Raw genomic sequence first — 21,912 nt, 5'->3', positions numbered from 1 at the left:
AAAGTTTGCACTATTTCAATATGTTTTCATCTTCGGAAACAATATCATTTTCCTACGAAAATCGATTATCAATTCTTTAATTTTTTTTTTGACATTTAATAATAAAAAATTATCTTTACATTTTATTTTTCAATATGTTCTACGTCTGAGCTCTCTTAGAGCAGGACAAGAAGATCCGCATCATCGGCGAATTTAGTGAAGTAGCAAAAATGACTATCGGATTGAAAATGATAAGTGTACAAATGGGAAAAAGGGGGGGGGGGGGATTTTCATGTGCAACACTGCACTACGCATACGGAATCGAAGACATTGCCATTGTGTTTTTTTTTTTTAATCAGGGGAGAACACTCCAAGTAACTCCAACAAAGTTAACACAATTCCGTCTCAAAAGATGTCTAAGACTAAGAGGCATAAGAGTTTTTATAAAATATATTAGATTTAGTTCTAGATTTGTCTAGGTCTCTAAATAGATCTATATCTGATCTAGCTGTCACACAAAGGATTTGGTGCACTTTTATGTTGCTGTTTCAAATAATATTATCTCTTTATAGATCTATCTAAATTTAGATCTAGATCTATCTAGTTAGCACCTAATCAGACTCAGGCTCAGGCTAATCACATAAAACACTAAGAATTCGTTTAAAATCATCGTCATGCTGTTCCTCTACTTATTAAGCTGGGTTGCGCTAGTCATACAAATGTGTGTTGTCACATTATCCATAGGTAAGACCTAGTCACGGCGGCGTGTCTTAATCTAGAATTCTAGAGAGATTGATTAGGTACCAACCGTCACCAAGCAATGAACTTTATGAAGCATCATATTCATTATTTCATAGCATGTACAGATGTAGCATGATAATGATGTGAAAGTGAAGCATGATCAATGTGTGAATTTATGTCTAGTGACATCTAGATTCTAGATCTAGTCACAAACACTGAGTTGACTGAGTGGGTTAGACACAGACCCCATTGTCTCATTTTTTTTTTGTCCACCAAGTCAAGTAGGTTACAAGTAAAACTACTGTGTCCTGTGTCCAATGGCCTGGTTTTTGTGTTAGTTATAAGCAGAGAAAGGAGAAACTGATCATGGGAAAAGTGAACTTAGTGTACTAAGTTACATAGAGCTGAAGAAGATGTTTGCTAATCTCAGCCTTGGAACTCATCAACCTGACCCTCTTTAACAACAGATTTTATTGTAACTATGCATTGTGAATTGTAACAACATATAATTTATCTCTATTTTTATTGACACATGGATGATGAGTTTGTAGGCGTTTACAGTTTTTTACTAGGACTTATGGAGCTATAAAATCTCAAAACGTAAAAATTACAGCGTCAGTGCTTAACTTGTTTACAAGATGAAATACCTTTTAAAGCAAAGCTGTCTTATCAAACACCACCTTCTTTTATCTCCCATATTCATATCAATAGGCTTACCATATTATTATCAATGCTTCTTTTTTTTGATAGTTATGTCATGGCAGAAATACTATTCTAGGGTAGTATTGTGCATATATACTCCATTTTTTAAATTTCTAGCATTTTTTATTCTGAATTCCAATGTAAGACCATAGTTCTACTTGGCATCAACATGCACTGGTATGAAAGCATCCTTTTTTTGACATCATACACTTGAATGAGGGTGCTTCTAGTGCTAAGGCTAGATTGCACGAGCTGAGCAAGGCCTGCATATTTGCCTTCAGGATTATGCAAGGGCAAAATAGTTTATAAGGTTTATGATCCTGGAAATGTTGCCACTTCAAACACTAATCTCTTTCTAAGTTTTCATACATTTTCATTCAATGTGTTTTCTTAAATTTTTAATAAAAAAATAAAGACTAATCATATAAAAAATTTGCATTAGAAAAAAAAATTAGGAAAGATAAAAAAAAATCTCCCAGTGGGATTATTTTGTTCATTAGTAAGGAGTATCAAATATCAAAAGTGCTAAATTAATTAGAGATGAAATAAGGATAAATTGGTGGAAATTATATTAATGCTTTTAAATATGCTTAATTGGGAGTATTAGTACCTGTACAAAAAATGGATTTTTAAAAATATGTTTATATATATATAAAAATATATTTATCAGTAAATTTTAATAATCTTTTTAGCTGCAGGTCTGTATTACTTAGCAGAGCTTGTTGAAGAATATACATCAATAGCTGGGAAAACTATCAAATATCTTGTTTATGTAAGTAATTAGATTAATATGACTTGTTTTGATTTACCAATTTACATTTTTCTTAAGTTTTCTGTATATTTTTTTTTTGGTTCTAGCTATTCAGGATAAACAGGTCAGACAAAAAGTCTGCTATAAAATAAAAAGGATATGTATACTTCCTCATTACGTGATAAACAGACCCCACTTTCTAAAATCTTTCCCAAAAAGTGGCAGAAAATTTTTTTTTTCTTCATTTGTACCAAGTAAATCTAGAGTATAAGTGCGAAATATTGTATGTATCAAGAGATCACATCAATTTCCATACAGATTCGCATGATATTTCATACACAGGTTCCTTTTACCTCTTAGGTGCTCACTAAGACATGGTTTTGACAGATTGGCAGTTTGAACACCAGAATTTGCAAAAAAATGCCAGCTTTCTAATAAACCTTTGTATTTTATTTTCAATATTTCCCCAAAAGGCCACATTTTTACTATACCTCTATTCAACTCATGATCGTGAAACCCTGGACACTGATCTAGAAAATGGCTGTAATGATTTTCATAGAAATTTAACTGTTGATGTATATTACTGAGTAAAGATTTACTAACTCATTGGCTACACTGAGACCACATTTGTAGAAAATGGAGAAATAAGCCTCAAGGATTTTTAACCTGACCAGGTCATTTCAATTTATTTTAAAGTACTGAGATTATTTTTTAGCATAAGAAACAATCTAATGGGCTTCTAGAGAGATTTGCTATCACTTTTACCACCCATCGATCAGAAAGGGTTTAAAAATACAATACAAAATTTACAATTTAAAAGTATTTACTATTTTACTATTTTCATAAGTTGAATTAATATGATTAAAATATATTAACAGGGAACAATTGTAGTCTATGCAGGCTTGCTGATATTTGAAGATGTTGGTTTTCTCATGGTAGCTGGAGGTCTGTTAAGCTGCTTAGCTTATCTGTTCATACTGCAGAACTTCCCTTATTTCTTTCTTACATCACCCTCTTTTATCAGTGCTGTTGGTAAGTATTGTTTATTCACCTAAGTTTTAAAAGCCAAGTGTACAAAAGCTTCCCACTCCCACAAAAAAAGTATTATTAATTTGTGGAACTTTTTTTTTCATTACAATAACACACATTAAGTTACTTAATGCTCTTGCTCAGACAGTTTTTATTTTACCAATTGTGTAGTCATTAAGTTAATAATACTATTCAAATTATTATATTACTAGTCAAATTATTATATTACTAATCAACTGGCGGTGTAGCATATGCCGCTATTTTGCAGGGCTGGCCTTAGGCCACTGCAACCTATGCGACCGCAGTGGGCCCTGCACTTTCATAGGATCCACACTTTCATAGGACCTGCGCTAATTCAAGGTGTATAAATTATTAATTTAAACCATTCTATAACTTAGAACAGATTTCCCACACCCTGCAGTCGATTAACCAGGAGCTCCTGGAAATCTCCCGAAATATATGAAAAAGTCCTTAAAATATACGGAAATATGTAGACAAAAATTGTCGTTTTGGGGTGTCATTCAGTATGGAAAACGCCAATCCTATGCGCAAAAAAAAAACGCAATTATGCATTAGCCGTAATTGTGTAATCTGGTGAAAGAAGCTTCTCGCGCCTCAAACTAATGAAGAGTTACTCGAAGTCAACAAAGATAGATTGAGACATTTGGTAATTCTTGCTATTGAGCGTGATCTTTGTTGGAAACTGAATTATTATGATATACTGTATGACTTTTCTACATGCAAGGCTCGTAAAGTAATTCTGTACGTAGTAAAGAATGAATAAAATGCATAGACGAATTTATTTTCTAATAAAAACTCTTAAATTTCACAAATTATCCGCTTCCCTACCCAAACTTGGCCCCGCGAAATCCGTTTAGCATAGAGCCCCACAATGGTTAAGTCTGGCCCTGCTATTTAGTGAAGGGTGAATATACATAGTAGATTAGTTGTTCTCTTTCCATGACTTCTTGGTCACAATGGTTAAGTCCGGCGCTGCTATTTAGTGTTTGTAAAATGTTGTACATGTTTTGTATGTTCCTTCGGAGTTGAAGGACGAAGGGGGATGGGAGTGGGCAGGGTTTGATAAATCCATACGACAGTCCAGTGCACAAACCGCACGACCAGGCAGCCATCCGTTGTGTCTCCCACCCCCCTTGTTTTTTTTTTCTTGGGGGTAACTCTATCCGTAGAAATAAAAGAGTGAACTTTCCTTTACTTCTTCTTGTTTAAACTGTTGAGGGAAGAAGAGAATTATATATAGAGATAGTTAACCATTAGTGTTGTTGTTTTTTTTCTTAACAAAAAGAATTCCATTTATAAGTTACTCAGATTTTAAACTAAAAAAAAAATTTAAATGTATGTGTAATGTTTTTTTTATTATTTTTTTATTATTATTACAATAGTGTTGTTGCTGTTCAATCATTATATGGCTTTTATATACTTCTCAAATAACTGGTATCCATTCTCTGAGGTAATTATTATTTATATCATTTTCATTGTTGTTATATTTTTTTTCAAAGATAAGCAATTATTTTGTAGTAGGTCTAATTGTATTCATGCTACAAGACTTATGTCTACATGTAGCCTACATAATTTTAAAGCCTAGATAATTTAAATAAAAATTAACTTATTGATTTTATATATAGAATCTAGATCTACACAAAATCATTATTCGCTTGGGTAAACCAACTTCTTCTTATAGTAGGCTATATATATATATCTAGATTTATATTGGTCTAAGGAGTAAGTAAGTAGACCTATAAATAGATCATGATTAGACATAAATGTACATTTTGATCTACATCTTTTATAATATTAATAGTATCTAAATTTAAATGTAGATCTATTTACAAGCAATTGTTTTGATTTAAAAAAATGAATTTTATTAGATTAGCTATTTTAATAGCTTCATTTATAATATTTCTATATTCACTTTACTTATAATATTATTATTTTGTTTAATGGTTTATAATAATATACTATATCAGTGACTAGGTCTACATCAGTGATACATAAATTAAGACATGCTGGCCATGGGTAATATCTGGCTAGTATATATATATATATAATATATATATATTATATTTATATAAAATACTAACAGCTCTTTATTTCATTACACAAATTTAGATTTTGGCCTATTTTACTGTGTGTTTATGGCTTGTACCATTTGCTTTCTTCGTGTCATTGTCTGCAAATGAATATGTTTTGCCTACATCTAATACTCCAGTGCTAGAGCAAGGTAAGATAGTAGAATGCAAAATAGTAAATATCTTATTTTTTAACTGCTGTTTATGAAACAAATCACACATACATCACAATATGTGCTCATTTCTATCAGTGAATTAGTTTTGCAGGCCCAGAAGCTAATGTAGATGAAACACTTTCAACTTAGAATGTTGGCTTTTAATGAAATAAGTCAAACCTCTCCAGATCAAAATGAACAAAAATATCATTTTATTTTAAAGTATAAAAAAAAGTTAAGTTCCCCTTTCAGACCTTGTGGTCTAAAGGGTAGATGATGTAAAGGTAATCTGTTTCTGTGGCCTACAATTAACGAGGGTGTCATGTGGCCAGCACAAAGACCAACCGCATTTACTTTTCCCCAACTAATGTCAGGTGCCCATTGCTGTGTGCACTCATAAGCGCCAGAAGATCCCGAAATTAAAAATTCCAGGATTCGAACCCCGGACCCCAGTTTGGAAGTCAAGCACTTTACAGCTGAGCCACTGCGCCTCCATTTTAAAGTATGCCCATAGAGATTTAATTGGTCTGAATCCAATTTGTTACTGAAGTAAAATTTTTAAAAAATGTCATTTCAAGATTTGTATATCATAATTAAAGCTTTCTTTAGGTGCTTTAAGATTCTTCAAAGTCCTGATTATCTTTGTAATTTTACTAAAGGATTTGGTTCTTCCTTGTGGCATTCATTATTCTCATTATTATCAGTTCCATTTCATATATCTTAGAAGTATTCATTCCATTTTAAAGTATGCCCATAGAGATTTAATTGGTCTGAATCCAATTTGTTACTGAAGTAAAATTTTTAAAAAATGTCATTTCAAGATTTGTATATCATAATTAAAGCTTTCTTTAGGTGCTTTAAGATTCTTCAAAGTCCTGATTATCTTTGTAATTTTACTAAAGGATTTGGTTCTTCCTTGTGGCATTCATTATTCTCATTATTATCAGTTCCATTTCATATATCTTAGAAGTATTCATTCCATCATTCAAATACGTTACCATTTTTCATGATCATCTCCCAAGCTCTCTTGTCACACATGAGCTTGGAACTAATTCCTTTCATCATTTATTTTCTTGCTGACTACTTACAGCGTGTTTTTTGCTATTATAACATCTTCATTTTTTCAATACATACCTCTTATGAATATATGTGAGTTTTAGTGTCTCATTTGTGCTGTGTATATTTTTTCTTTTGAACTTAGTTTTTGTCTTTTTCCTTTTTTCAAAGCAAATTAATAATTAATATTTTATTAATATTAATCTCTAAGCTTTCTGTAAAGATAGTTGGATGGAAAGCTGATTCTTTCACAATGAAGTAACTGATAAATTTCCATGATAATATTGTTCCATATTCTAGATACTCTCTAGCTTAAGTTTTTAGGCTTCAGTCCTTTTTTTGTAGGAGGAGCGGCTGCATTATAATGCTTCCTCCCACATACTTTTTGGCCTGTGAGTTTTATGCAAACTCTTAACTCTTTAACTATTCATTGACTCTTTTTTTACACTTTAATCACACTTTGATTACTTACTAAACACAAAAACATGTTTTGAAAATAAAATGAACACATCAAATTTGTTTCATAAAGTGTCTAGTAGTGAGTTTATGCGCATTGATTTCCCATTCATTTTTTTTCTGGGGAAAAAAGGAAGTATTATCATATACTACTAAAAGTTTTTATTTAGGCTTTATTAAAAAGTTATTGGGACAAAAGAAAAAACAGCTACATTGATTAGTGAAAATTGACACCTTTGGTCATATCAAATGCGAAAAGTGTTTTGTTGTTCTGAATACATAGTAAAAACTGGTAATAATTAAAAAATTATTTTAGCCCCTCAAGTTTGAGTCAGTCGTAGGGCTTTGGCTTAGACTTATATAGGCAACATAATATCCTGAGGATTGGTGAAGTCAGCCTTTATTAGAAAAAAATAAAACCTTATTTCAAGTCAAAAATGACTTTAGTGGAAGAGCGATTGAAAAATAAAATAAAGTGAAAGATGGTCGTCACAAGTTATCAGCGGCATGATCATAAATATTCCAATCATTCTCATCTCTTAAATGATTTTCACTACTTCCACCACACCTTGGCTTTTGATGATAAATTATCAGTGGCATGATCATAATTATTCTAATCGTTCTCATCTCTCAAAAGAATTCCTCTACTTCCACCACACCTTGGCCTTTGATCATTAAGTCATACGCAGGATAATATTATAATATTACATCCCCCACATCCAATGGAAGCACTATAGCTAAGTAGTACACACCCAGATTTACAATATATTATAACATTTATCATCAAGAATGTAAAGTGGAAGGGGAAACATTATAAAGGCATTAATAACATGTCAAAAAATATCAAAAAGCATTCTACATAATCCTATTTATATATTAGATGAAATGAGGGCTTAAAGTCAAAGCCTTAACAGCACAATCAAACAATGAATAAAAAAAAAATTTAATTGGGGATGAAGTGACCGGGGATGAAATGACTGGTCACCTTATATATATATATATATATATATATATATATATATGTTCAATATAAAAAAATTTGGAAAATCTTTTTTTCTCTGTGCTTCAGATGACTCTGATGTTGTAAGCAACTACTTCAGAAAGAACAAGAAAAAGCTTGGACTTTTACTATTCCTTAAAACAGCACAAGAAAGTGTACTTCCTCAAAGAATGCGGAAACAGTTTTAACTGTATGTTAATAAATGTGGTTTTACAAATGTGCATACTTGTAGGTGACAAAATGACTGGCAACTGTATTTTGTTAGATAAAAAAAGTGTCTTTAATTTTACTGATTTTAACACTATTTCCTTACAATATGCAATCTACCTGTTTTGTGTGTGTGTGTGTGTGTGTACGTGTGTGTGTGGAAATGTCTCACTTTACATAGTGGAAAGTAGTCATCACTTTGATGTTTTAGAAAGTAAGCCCTATAAATATATTTTTCTTCACACCTAGCAACAGATTGTCATCCATATTTCTGCAAGAAAAACTAAAAGATAAAACTTTTATATGTACTGTTAGCTGAAAAATGGTTACTAATACAGCAGAAAGAGCTTAGTTTTACTTGGCATAGTTTGAGTTTCAGCACATCATACAGCAGAAAGAGTTTAGTTTTACCTGGTATAGTTTGAGTTCCAGATAAAATTTTATTTCTGTTTTCAGTCCATTTAATTAATTGATCAATTTTCATACGATGAAAATCAAAGCACCCAAAGTATTTCTTTTTCCACACAGGTAATTTTTAATAATTGTGATTAACCTCTTCTATAAAACAAAGTTTTCAAAGGAATATCAATACCAACATTTGCCTAATTACACCCTAGTATATTTTAATAACTAACAAATTTAGAAACTATATCTGTGTAGAAAAGAAAATGAGATTTCTTTTAATTCTTTTTAATGTTTTTTTTAATAACATAAATGGTGTAAAAACGATTCTGTGCATGTTTATGCTTTGTAAAGGTATATTAATACTCAAACAAATGGTGATCTATTTTGTTTAAATGGAGTATATGTTATTTTTTTAAATTTAAGTACATGTGTAAAAAACAACAACATTGAGAATGCATGCTTCAAAATGTACTTTATTTGCTGCTTGCATTTATTCCTTGAGGTTCTTTTCGTTTATTCTTACCTTCCCAAAACTGTCTGTACTTGATCAATGTCATAATTACAAGGTTAACTCATTTCATTAATTTTTAAGTAACTCCCTAAATATAAATGATGAGATCTTATTTATTTCTCTGGGCCATGAATAACCACTTGTAGTTGTTGTGCTGTTAAGTAGAACCAAAGCTTTCCATTGTGCTTTGTTACGAACTCCTTATGCTAATGAGTATGAAGAGACAGTTGGTTTTCTTTTTCAATCCCTGGAGATTGAAAATAACCTAGAAAAAAACTGTTCTTTCACAGTGTGTTCTAGCCTTCATAACTTTCATTTTTTAAAAAACAATAATAGCTCCTCCCATTTGTTTAATTATGGACTTCAAACATATCATTCTGTTATAAAACTAGGTCTGAAAGGTGTGTTCATCATCCATCATTCGATACTATAATATTGTACTGTACTAGAACATCCCCCTTTGTTGAGAACAAGAAGAAGATTCCCCTTTCGTTATGAGATTCTTTCTCTTATCTATAGTTGCATACTTTGTTTGGTTGCTTTAATTTTCAGTTTATCTAATGACATGCAATATAATGTTTATTTCATTTTTACTAGTAAGTGGCATGCAAAATAATGTTTGAATCTTTTAATAGTCATTTTTTTCTTCTATATTGCATTTTTTTTTCCGGTTTCCACCTCTAATTTCTTTGCAATTTTAGTGGGTCCTGTTTCTGGTGTTATCCTTGTATTTATTTTTGTTTAAAGATAACACATATTAAATATAACCAATTAACTCTTTCAGTGCTAATTATTTTGATCGAAAAAATGGATGAACACAAATTTTTTATTTTATTAAACAATCTAACATATTTGATTTTATTTAAAGGTAATGAATGGGCTACAAAATTATAATAAAAACAAATTATTATTCAGGAAAATATTTTTTCATTAATTTTTAAACTTAGCAAGGGAAAAGGAAATATTAAAAAAAAATGTTTAAAATTGATATACTGAAAGATTTAACCTTTTAATTAAACATTTAATCCATAAATATTGAAAAATCACAAAACTAGACACATTTAATCACTTCAAATTTCATAAAAGATTAACAAGTGCACACAAAAATTGTATTATTGACATTTTTTGGGTCCCGGGAAATAAACTAAAAAAGAGGAACCATTAACGCAAAGTTTTCTTTATTGATACTGGATCAAATTTACTACCAAAACAAAGAACAATCACTTCCACATCCAGAAAATGAAAAAAAAAAGAAATAAAAAGTTTAACATAAAAAAGATAGTGAAATAAATATTATAAACCAAGTTACTTGCTGAGAGTAATGCCGCACTGACCAACGCTAGCAAAGTTACTCGTTGAGAGTAACGCTGCACTTAAAGAGTTAATATGTTCCTTTTTAGTTTTGTAAACCTTTCAACCCAATGATTCTTTTCATTATATAACAACAAAAAGGATTACAATAATAGGGAATGTAATGGGTAAAAGCAAACATCTATTAATCCAAAGCACTGAAAGAGATTTTCCAATATGCTGTAAGATTTGCAAGGATTAATATAAAGATTAATATGTAGGATGCCAATGTCAGAAATAACTTACGCAAAGAAAAATTAATGGGGAAGGTGGGGGGGGGGGGGGGACTTATTTTGGAATTAGAAATTTAGATTATAACTAGGCATTACTGATGTTCTGTTTAGCTTACTGCAAGTTTAAGCTAAATATTAAAACACAAATTAAATCTGACTAACTTTTGACTTCAATGAAAAGTAAATAATTGCTATTGTGTTGTGTTACAGATATTATAAATTGTGCTTTTAAGTTGTAAAAAAATATTTCTAATTCATTTAATTAAAATAATGTATTTTTTTAAATAGAAACGCTGTTAAATAAATATAAAATATATTATAGTATAAAATATTGCTAAGAATTTTTAAGACTTCATTACTATATTGTACTTAGTATTTTCACAATGTGCATCCCAGTTACTAAAAATATTTATTGTTGTGATACTAACATTATATTATGTTGTGCTTTGTGATAATTGCATGGAATTATGCTATTATATTGTCTATATGGCTTGATGTTCAGTCTTTTTTTTTTTTTTTTTATCAATATTTATTTTGAGCATTTTTATTTGTTTTTAGGGAAACAATGAGATGAAAAAAAAATTTTTGTTAAGAACATTATCATTTTTAACACATAATCATTTTGTATGAAAATGTGAAAGTCTAAGTTATATGCATAATACTATGGATTAGTTGTCTTGCTATTCATTTATCATTAATATCATCTCTGTATCAATAGAAAATGTTGTACATAGAAAATATTCTTATGTAATGAATCATAGTAATGTAATGTTTTGCACCATCAATTATTTTTGTATAATAACTATTGTGTCAGCTTTTTTTTTTGTTGTGTATTTAAATAAAAAATTCAGTATGATTTAGCAGACTGTTCTATTGAAATTTATAGCATTACTTTTTTTTGTTATTTGATTTGAGATGAATAAAAGAATTAAAATAATTTTTACGTTATTACAAACTAATGTAGGTAAGTATTCATGTTGTTAAATATTTCTAAAATGTTTAGATTCTTAGTTAATTAGTGAGATATATTTTTTTTGTTATAAGCTAAAACATTATTGTACATTTTGCTTTATAAGAAACTAAGCAATTATAAAAAAATAACAAGATTAAATTAAATTTGTTGCATTACAACTTGATACATGTTTAAATTGCTTTAAAAGGTTTTCATATTTCATAACATTTGTTCTGAACAATTTTAAAAAGTTGTTTGAACTTATGAAGATAAGTCTTAAGACCTTACATATTTGTTTGATTTCAAATCATTCATTTACATTGTTATTCACCTGTCAGACATCTTTTTAACTTAGGCTTCCCAACATGCAAGTTTTGTTTCATTTCTTTCATAACAAATAAATGTTAAATAATTAATTTGGCAAGTTTTGTTTTTTAGTTTGGTGAAATGCTTAAAGACAATTTTTAAAAACAAAATTACACTTTATTTTTTTTTTTGCAATAAATTTTTTAAATAAAATATTGACTCTTTCTTTTTTTTTTAAATTTATTTTTGCTTTATTTAAAAGTAGTCAATACAGCTATATGTTAATGAAAAAAATTGGTTTGCTTTCACAAAATCTAAAGCAGTTAATGGAAATGCATCTTTAAAAAAAAAAGGATTACTTTTAGAAAATCAATAGTTGTTAATTCTATATAATGGAGTACCATGGAAAGCAATGGTGAAAATTGCATTTGCAATCACTTTTTTTTTTTTTTTTTTTGAGATCTAAATGTGACAAATAGACTGACATAGTGGCTTTTCCCTAAAGGAGCTTTTTAAAGTCAAACAATAAGTTAGAACTTATCTTACTTGAAATAGATTGGATCATATATTTAAAAAAAAATAATAGAGGGAAAAAGTTAACAAATTTAAATAAAATGCTTGCATAAATATAGATTTGAAAAAAATTCATTAAAATAAAGACATTCTACATTATAACTCAAGTCAAAATTTAAAAAGTTTTATTCCTTTAATTACAGTTAATTTAGTTCTTAGTTCCTTTTTGTAATTTTTGACTGATTTTAGTTTATTTAAAAAAAACAAAAAGAAAATCATTCAAAGTAATTGTTAGTTTAATATCAGTAAAATAGTTAAGTAAATTTATGATTTTAAAAAATAACTTTGCTTCAGGACAAAATATTTTTTACAACAAAAGTAGACAATACAGCTTAACAAAAAAAGTTGTTTTGGCATTAGAAAGGAAGATTACCAGTATCTTATTATCATAATGTGAAAAAACAATTCTGACATAAGATACAGTGCAAAAGCAGAATCAAAATTGCAATTTGTAAATGGTACAAAATTATCCTCGTGGTAATAAATTAGATTTAATACTCAAAAGGCATAATGAATAACATGAGTTCAGTTTGAATATTTTCAAAAACGTTCAAAAATATAATATTATAAAAAAATACTGGTATTTTAATGTTTGTTTAGAAACATATTTATGTTTGTGCTAAGTTGTAGACCAGTACTTTGCAAAAATAAAAGCAACATTAAAGCTGTTTATAATATATATAAATATATAGTATATATATTAAGCTTGGGACTCGAAGTCAAGATATTATAAAATGTGATGGGACCATTCAATACAATGCTACCAACCATATGTATCATTAAATCTCTGTTGGATTTTGTGTATGAATTCTGCTACTTAGGCTCCACAATCCAAGGCTATGTGCCCCTTAAAGAGGTAAAAGCGGATATGAAACGCCGCTTCAATTTTCAGCATTGATTTGCATATGCTGTGAAAGTCTTGTCAATGCACATCACCAAATCAGCTAATTTTTTTTCTGTCCCTGCCAGACCATCTATTTTGTCCGCAAAGTTAGTAATTTTTCTTCCTCCAATGCATACAGAACTGTGATTTTAGCCCTTGGGAGCATCTTCCATTATCCTTTCAAGGAAGATATTGAAAGAGTTGGTGAGAGGTAGACAGCCTTCTCTCACTCCATCCCGGGTATTGAACCAGTCTCCAATGTTGTTGTTGAAGTACACTGCACTAGTGGCCTGCTTATAGAGGTTTTGGGTAACTTTTGCTATGTTTTGATTTATATTGTATTTTTCCATTGTTGCCCACAGTGCTCCGTGCCATACTCTGTCGAATGCTTTCTTGAAGTCAGTGAAGACAAGGAAAAGGTTCTGTTGATGTTGGAGGTATTTTTCACAGAGTATCCTTAGGTTTAGAATTTGTTCTGTTGTGCTGCAACCTTGTCTAAAAGCCGCTTGCTCATCTGATAAATTTTTATCATCTATTGGTTTTAGCAGGTTTAGTATAATTTTTAACAGGACTTTGCTGGAATAGCTTATGAGGCTGATGATCTGGTAGTTTTGGCAGAGTTGTAAATTTTGCCTATCTTTAGAAGAGTGATTAAGAGTGATTTAGTCCAGGATTTGAGCCATTCTTCTGATTGTCAGATCTTGCTGCGAATCTTTAAAAGTGTGCTTATCATGGTTTCTCCTCCAATCTTTAAAAGTTCACCAGGAATGTTGTCCACTCCGGCTGATTTTCCCTTTTTCACTGCTTTCACCGTTGATGCTTCTTCCGAGCATCTTCTTATCACATCTTTTCCTCAGTCAGATATCTATTGTTTTTGTCTTGTATAGTGGTAGTTCTTCCATGCTTTGAGGTTGTGAAAACATACATAATGTAAACAAATTGAAACAGGAATTTCTGATGAATGATAAATGATTAAATCATAAAAAATGATAATTGATATACTTCCTTAATATATTTCAAAAGATTCTTTCATTGCAATGAATAATTTTCTTTGTGAAGGATAGAATTGATGGTTGAAATGAATGTCATCATTGCAATTTGTACCACACACTATTTTCTTTGCTCTATGACAATCTAAATATATAGATCCAACTTTAAAACAATTTAATAAGTTATGTTGAATCCAGTATACCAGTACATATTTACATATTCCAATATTCATAATATTTTTAGCATTAAATGTTGCTGTACAGTTGTTTGCCAAAAAACATTGTTTTTCACAAATTTAAATAGCATTAATGCTCACTAATATTTGGGTAATAACTTGGTTTCTTCATATTTTGCAAGGTTTGCATTACTAAAGGCAATGGGAAATTATCTTCCATCCAAACAAGACTGTCAGTTTTAGAGCTCAAATGAGATGAAGTACTAGAAGTTTTGGGTGTTTCTTTAAGGATGAGACTTTTTTTCACCAGTAAAGATCTGACATCATTGGTTAAATGTAGTGGGGCCTCAGAACGCCCTGTTATGTCAGGATCATATTTTCTTTTTGTATGGACATCATCAATATGCTTGCACTTGAAAATCATTCCCCTCTCAGCTGGACTCGACTCTCCAGACAAAACTTTTTCAATAACTTCCTCTGGGAGTTTTGGTTTTCTAAGTTTGGCACTTGTTCCTTTTCTTTTAATATCTTCATCAATATTGTGAATAGACAATATGGAGACAAATTTACCTTCATAATATTTTGGTGCACCTTTCACTTTAGGCATTTTAGTATATTCATCTCGAGGATAATCATCCTCCAATCCTGGAATGTAAGGACTATTTTCAGCTTTGGTTGATATGTTCCAATTATCCACATTATAAAAGCTTGGAGACTTAACCCCTTTGTCTTGTTTGTTTACCACATCTTTTTCTTCATTTATACTTTCATTGTCAAAGTCATCCTTAACAATAATGGTATTTTCTTTATCATGCATTTCATGAGTAATTATTACTGCTTGTTTCTGTTTCTTATTTTCTTTTATAGTCAGGTCAGATGGTTTACTTTTACTGTTTAACTTTGATCCAATTTCATTCCATTGTTTTGGATCATTGACATCAACAAACAGTGACATCTTTTCCAATTCACCTTTTGTAGATTTGATATCCCCTTCTAGTTCTAGCTCTTTCAAAAAATTTTGCATTTTTATTTTTCCAAGCTGTTTTATTTCTTTAGCAACAAATGTTTTATCATGGTGCCACATTTCAGCTGCTAAAATTCTGTAAAAGAAAATCAACAGAAGATTTTGAAACTCTTAGAAATATTTTGTTAAGGATGCATTATAAATGACAGCTGTTGTATTTAAATCAATAAGTTACCTTGCACACTTCCGATGACCCCAAAGCTTGGCGAGATCCAAAGGTGTATTCCCACGACAGTCTTTGCCATCAATTTTGGCACCAATTTCTATAAGAACTTTTAAGCACTGTACATGTCCTTCACTTGCTGCTTGATGTGCTGGTGTAATACCATCATCATTTGTACTTTGAAACAATATCAAGTATTGATTTAATTTGCAAACATTTCTGATGTATATTGTACAGTATTCTTATATAAGGGGCAGAGCTAGAAAATATTGTATTAAAAATGTCTTGTACACTAAAATAAACTATGATATTGTAAGCATTACAGCGATACATTTTCAGGAAAATTACTATCTTAATTACTGATTTATGTAATTAAGAAAAGGACTCAACAGTTATGATCACTATTAAATCAAAGGTAAAACACAAGTATACAAGGAACTGGACATTTTGTTTTTAGAATTAATTTAAAATTGGTATCTCATTTCCCTTTTAAAATTACAAAAAGCCATTTAAAAGTTAGCACACAAAAAAAACTCTACTTACACAGAAGGAAGAGCACCATTTTCTAAAAGATAAACCATGCATTGAAATGACCTTTTGCCAGTTTGATTACTAATACACAAATGAATAGGCCTCCATCCTGTACTGCTTGGAATATTCACATCCATTTTGAATTTTTCAATACATAGTTTTAAACATTCTAGTCGACCATGTATAGCTGCCAAGTGTATAGCCGCTAAGCCCTTAAAAAAAAATTATATAATTTTTTGATGTTCCGTAGAAACAAATAATTAATGGTTAAATATATAAAAAAAATAGCATGAAGATGAGATCTTACAATTTTTTGTCTACAAATTAGACTCATGAAGCTTGAATGGCATAACTATGAAAGATGGAAATTAACAAGCCATCATAGCATTACACCAAAAAATGCATATCTATATTCTAGTACTATTCTCAAAAGGCTCAGCAGTATAATCCTCTAGCAATACTTCAGTGCAGATAAAGAGCGACTAGTGAGAATGACTATGAGATTGTACCTTTTCCACTACAAATTAGGTTCATTGCATAGATAAGAAAGACATGAAACTTTAATGAGCCACCATAGTATTACCCAACATGCATATCTATACATTCTAATACTATTCTCAAAATTCTGATCACTCAAGTTTGAAACCATGACTCATCATGACAACAGACAAGGCACACATTGGGCCTACTTAAAAGATAATTCACTAAAGATATTTAGATTGTTTGTCTTGTATGACCTTTTCATTTTTAATGTGATGTTCAATGATTTTGAAATGCTTCCTAAGTAACTTATAGGGCCATTTTATTGAGAGAATTCTAACATTTTATGACACAAAACTAAATTGCTCAATAAATGGTGAAAAAAAAAAAACAAATGAAGAGGTATCTGAACTTCCAAGGTCAAGTTTACATGTTGTCCAATATCTGTAATGAATCTGTAATGAAAATTTTCTCAAAGGATTAAATAAATGTTAATTCTTTTTTCTGTTTTATTAGTTCCTACATAATAAATAGTCAGTGAAAGTGTTTATTAGCTGTGTCATAGTACTTAGGGAACATTGTAATTTAGAGATGATATTATACTTATGTGCAATAAATAACTATAGTTATTAGCCCATAAAATTAAAACCCAGTCTCGAGTTTAGATAGTGAAAACTTTTGCAAAAACAATTATGCAAATTTATGCTGGACTGAAATTTCAAAGGGAAAAGGGGCAAACCAAATGCTAAATAGACTCAATAAAATCTTTGTGCCAAAATTTAATATACAATATAATCTTTTACTGAAATTTGGATGGAGCAGTCTAATATATATAGGCTAACACCAAGCAAAATTAATGCTAAATTTATTAAAATAGAAAGATTTATTCCCCTTACATTTTTATCAAAGTTTAATTCAGATCCAGAATCTTTTAAACTTTGCTTTAGCCATTCTACGTCACCTATTGCTGCTGCCATATATTCATCATCAGCTAATTTTTTTTCAAAAATAAGTTTTGTTCTCCTACGTCTAAGAGGAGGTGCAGTAGCAGCTGGTTCCTTAGCAGTTGAGCTTGAATTAATTATTGACATTTTGTTGTTATTGAAGTCTAAAAAAATCTGAATAAGGAAATAATGTTCAATAAAGACATTTTAATATAATATTTAATCATCCCAAAAAGAAGTTAAGCTATACATTATTAAATTGAAATATATCAATAAAGGAAATAGGATATAAATATAAAATGCTAGACTACTTGTAATTAACAGTCTGATGGTTTCCAAAGTAGACATGAAGATTAGGTATTTAATGTTAAAAAATGACAAGATTTTTAATATATTTTTTGTAACTAGAGTCTAGCCTGAGTAATAAGAAATTAAATTTGTTAGGCAACTAAATTTAGATCTAAATCTAGACTCTGGTTATAGATAATGAAACTGTTTTACTTTTAACTGTATTAGACTGATTATAAATTTTGTTAAAACATTCGGTAATCGATTTGTGTAATATTAGCAATAACCGTGTAACGTCATTAACGAGTGACTACTACTAGTACTACACTACTATCTACAGGCTAGTTACGGCTAGTACAGGTAGGCCTACAGCACACGGTGCACTGATGATCTTATGCTTACTTTTACCAATATTATTTATTAATCCATTCACTTAATCCTGGATTTAATTAATTGCTGAAATGTACGTTCAGACTAGATCTAAACATAGCAAACTCAACTTCTAGGTCTATATATTATACATTATAGATCTAATACTAAGAGCATGTAAGGTAAGCTGCAAAAAAAGAAACGATTTCAGAATGTAGACTATCTTTATTTTGTTACTAATGACGCTGAATTCTTATTGTCGTAAAAAAGTAACTATTTTAAAAACTATATTTGATAGTCGTAAAATTGATCCTAAATTTGACTCATTTCCATAGAAACAATACATTATCAGTCTGTGACTGCAACATTGAATTATTTGAATGATTGGTATCGTTTCACATTCACGTTTGTAAACTAAAACTAAAAGCTGTAGAAGTCTTTATCTATTAACTATAGATCTAGATGTACTACTTATAATAGTTATAAATGATCATGACCTAGATTAATATTAATTATTAATAGACCTATTAACTATTAATTAACTAGATCTTTCATCTTAAATTCTTAATGAAATGAATCTAGAAGTCTAGTCAGACTAGTCTGAGTCTCTAGATAAGAATTTTTAGATTCTATTTAAAATCTTATCTAGACATTTAAGACATCTATAGTCTAAGCCGTCTATCATATTTTAATTGTAGATAGATCTATATCTAAAAGTAAAGTAGTGAATGTAATATAAATTATAATAAATCTATGGCTATATATTATATAAGCTACTATATTTATAATTCAATTAGTATTATATTGTTTAGATCTAAAATCTAAAGAGTAAATATTTGAATAAAAGAGTATCTAATAAATTAATATATTAAATACTAATACAAGTAACAATACTAAATAGTAAAGACAATGATTGGAATGATTCCATGAATTTAGACCTGATACTACTTAATAACTTAATATTACTTATAGTTCTTTCATTAACTATAATTGAACAACACAGCTAAATCTCTAGACTAGACTATATAATTATAAAACACAAAAGTATTTCAAATTTTTTTTTTTTTATGTTTCGAATTAAACACTTTATGTTCTTTCTGCTTGCTTCAATTAGATCTAGTTGTTCCATCTTAATGACCAGCATGTATAACACATTGTTGCAGTCTCCTATAAACTATACTCACTCTATTGAATTTCAGAAGTGCCCATTTTAAATTTTAATATAAAAAAAATGTTTGCACCAAGTCATTGACATTTCGATACTATATAATTGACACATTAAATGCATAGGATGTAATTATCTTCTTTTTTGAAGTAATGTTTTTTTTAAATATATAAGATATATATGGTAATATATAAGATTTGCAACTTATTGAATACCACGATGCCGACCACATCCTCCAAAACTGCTCTCTCTACCAAGAGGCCTGTATAAGACATTGGCCCCAAATCACCCCAATAGAAAGAAAACTATATGGAGAGCTCCCTGATTTGGAAACCACTGCGCAGTTCATCTCATGTATTGGTCTAGTCATATGAACACTCCAACATAACAATGAGAACGATGAAGAAGAAGAATACCACTGATATGTCATTTTATAAACATAGGCTATTACTCCATAACTATTGTTCTGCCCACATATGATGAAAGCACTATTATGTCTAGGAGCTTGCAGTTTATTTCAGGACAACTGATGATTTTTTATTTCTAGGTGTATTTCTTTAATCAAGTCTGGAGACATCTTGTACTCAGATATGAAATTCAGGAAATGACTCGAATAGCTTTCTGATGTTAATCTAATCAACATTTTTTTATGTCTTGATTGCTGTCAACAATTAAAGAGAAAAATTGAATTGGATCTTCTTTTCTTTTGGCATCAACTACATTGCTGAACATGATCTTGTTTTCGGGGCGATAAAGTAAATTTATTATTTTTTTCTTATTGTTTAACTTCTTCTAACACTCGATCATACTTGGAAATCAAATAGCCTATGTCAAAGTTACACATTTTTATCTTCACAATATCTACCCAAGGAAAGGTTATTGGATCATTTATTATGTAATATTGCATTTTAGTTATACGTATATCAGAAATAAAATGAATTATATTGTAATATAGGAATTTGATGCATTAAAATTCATACATTTTGTCATGGATTTTTTAAAGTGTCATTGTAGGCTCTTATTGATCATTGTTCATTGAATCCCTTCTTGCCATGGCTGCTACACCACTAGATAAAGGAAAACAACTATATTCATAAACAGCTTTGTGTAACAATTATGTTGGAAATTATAAATCCAATGTTTATCAAATCAACTGATCTCTATAAGTTTCATTTATCAAATATATATTATCATACTTTATCAAGATTTAAAATTATAATGTTTTTTTTTTTCAGCTTGGTTGCTTAAATGCTAAACAACATTAATAAATAAATAAAGAAAGAAACTAACTAAATTGAGCATGGCTTATGCTTCTAATAATTTGAGTGTCTTGCGACAAAAAGCAATGACTTACTATAAAGAAAATGGTATACCCAAAAAAATAGAAGAAGTTTTGAATGCTATGTTTTATGAAAATCCATCTGATCCATATGGTTATTTAGTAAGTAGCCCTATGTCTACTTTAAATATTATATAAACATAATTTAACTGTTATCTTATAAGGAAATAATTTTGATAATATTTTTGTTTTGATTTACCTTTAATATTATGTTTGATTAATTTTTAATGTAAAAAAATATTGTTTAAGCATTGACATAATTTTTTTATTTTTGAAAGGCTAATTACTTCAGTGATTATGCAGAATCATCTAAATTAAAAAGGGTAAGTTGATTTTTTAAAATGTGCAAATAATATACCAGTAAATATAATATATATTTCTTAAGGATGAATCATACTGTAAAGTTATTTATCATCATGATATACTGGTCAGTAATTAGTGTAAAATACATCTGGCCATCAATACTGGCCAGTAATTAATGTAAAGGTTATCGTATATTATTTGAATGATAAAATAAAAAACAACAACTTAAAAATGAAGTAAAATAAATTGCCAGCAAATGCTAAAACAATTAACCATTACAATTAACTAATCGACTTATAAAATCTATGTTTCTATGAATATGTAAAATTGTTTTTCTATTTTAATAGCCTTAGTACAAATTTCTTAAAAGACAAATACTGCTTAATTTTGATCAATTAGTAGCCTATTAGTAGGATGGTTGCCTGGTCGTGCGATTAGCACGCTGGACTCTCATTCGGATTTATCGATGGTCCAGGGTTCAATACCTGCCCACTTCCATCTCCTGTTGTAGTTTGGACTAGGAAGTAAATCATCTTCAACTCTGAAGGACCATCCGAAACATGTAAAACATTTTACAAAATGTTGGAAATATATACCTTTATTTATCTTTAAATATATAGGTTATTAAGAATAAAACAGGGTTATTAAAAATAAAACAGAAGACTAATACACTCAAACATAAATGTAATATAATAAGTATATTTCAAGAAAATAATTCAATTGGAAAAATGTTTATAAAAAAGATAAGTTTTTTTTTATTTG

At 29.5% G+C, this 21,912-nt stretch overlaps 3 protein-coding genes across 11 annotated transcripts in view; 2 read left to right on the top strand and 1 right to left on the bottom strand.

Annotated features, from left to right (window-relative positions):
• Nucleotides 1-349: 349 nt before the first annotated feature.
• On the top strand, nt 350-12,136 carry LOC106052294 (protein TEX261-like). Its single transcript, XM_013207650.2, has 6 exons — nt 350-723; nt 2,115-2,194; nt 3,052-3,205; nt 4,606-4,673; nt 5,333-5,444; nt 8,029-12,136. The coding sequence occupies exons 1-6, from the start codon at nt 654-656 to the stop codon at nt 8,145-8,147; spliced, it is 603 nt and encodes a 200-aa protein (XP_013063104.1). The 5' UTR covers nt 350-653; the 3' UTR covers nt 8,148-12,136.
• LOC106052295 (ankyrin-3-like) lies at nt 10,244-18,592 on the bottom strand. Of its 2 annotated transcripts, none has more exons than XM_013207652.2 (5): nt 18,377-18,592; nt 17,639-17,860; nt 16,275-16,474; nt 15,744-15,908; nt 10,244-15,644 (listed from the first exon to the last, which is right to left on the bottom strand). In XM_013207652.2, exons 2-5 carry the CDS (start codon nt 17,831-17,833, stop codon nt 14,675-14,677), a joined length of 1,530 nt encoding a protein of 509 aa, XP_013063106.2. In that variant the 5' UTR covers nt 17,834-17,860; nt 18,377-18,592; the 3' UTR covers nt 10,244-14,674. The 2 variants fall into 2 exon arrangements, with proteins under 2 accessions (XP_013063106.2, XP_013063107.2); XM_013207653.2 differs by having other exon boundaries at nt 18,383-18,592.
• Nucleotides 18,593-18,661: 69 nt separating this feature from the next.
• The window catches only part of LOC106053375 (enolase 4-like), a 34,143-nt gene continuing 30,892 nt past the window's right edge, over nt 18,662-21,912 (top strand). For 2 of the 8 annotated variants that reach the window (XM_056045122.1, XM_056045072.1), the window contains exons 1-4: nt 18,791-18,807; nt 20,056-20,263; nt 20,744-20,949; nt 21,126-21,170. In XM_056045122.1, coding sequence (XP_055901097.1) covers nt 20,809-20,949; nt 21,126-21,170 — 186 coding nt within the window. In that variant the 5' untranslated portion in view covers nt 18,791-18,807; nt 20,056-20,263; nt 20,744-20,808. Of the gene's footprint in view, nt 18,753-18,790; nt 18,808-20,055; nt 20,264-20,743; nt 20,950-21,125; nt 21,171-21,912 lie in introns of those variants that run through there. The other 6 variants (XM_056045076.1, XM_056045083.1, XM_056045090.1 and 3 more) reach the window with 6 other exon arrangements.

This window comes from Biomphalaria glabrata, chromosome 1 (assembly GCF_947242115.1).
Source record: "Biomphalaria glabrata chromosome 1, xgBioGlab47.1, whole genome shotgun sequence".
Classification (NCBI taxonomy): Eukaryota; Metazoa; Mollusca; class Gastropoda; family Planorbidae; genus Biomphalaria; species Biomphalaria glabrata.
Note: the sequence above shows the minus strand (reverse complement) of the source record. Positions and strands in the feature narration are given on the sequence as shown.

Bases quoted from the DNA above. Each gene is read 5' to 3' on its own strand.
- LOC106052294 (XM_013207650.2), top strand. From the start codon at position 654: ATGCTGTTCCTCTACTTATTAAGCTGGGTTGCGCTAGTCATACAAATG. The intron at 2,195-3,051 runs GTAAGTAATTAG...ATATATTAACAG, and splicing joins CTATCAAATATCTTGTTTAT to GGAACAATTGTAGTCTATGC. The intron at 3,206-4,605 runs GTAAGTATTGTT...TTATTACAATAG, and splicing joins CTCTTTTATCAGTGCTGTTG to TGTTGTTGCTGTTCAATCAT.
- LOC106052295 (XM_013207652.2), bottom strand. From the start codon at position 17,833: ATGTCAATAATTAATTCAAGCTCAACTGCTAAGGAACCAGCTGCTACT. The intron at 16,475-17,638 runs GTAAGGGGAATA...TTTTTTTTTAAG, and splicing joins AATTAAACTTTGATAAAAAT to GGCTTAGCGGCTATACACTT. The intron at 15,909-16,274 runs GTAAGTAGAGTT...ATTGTTTCAAAG, and splicing joins AATGGTGCTCTTCCTTCTGT to TACAAATGATGATGGTATTA.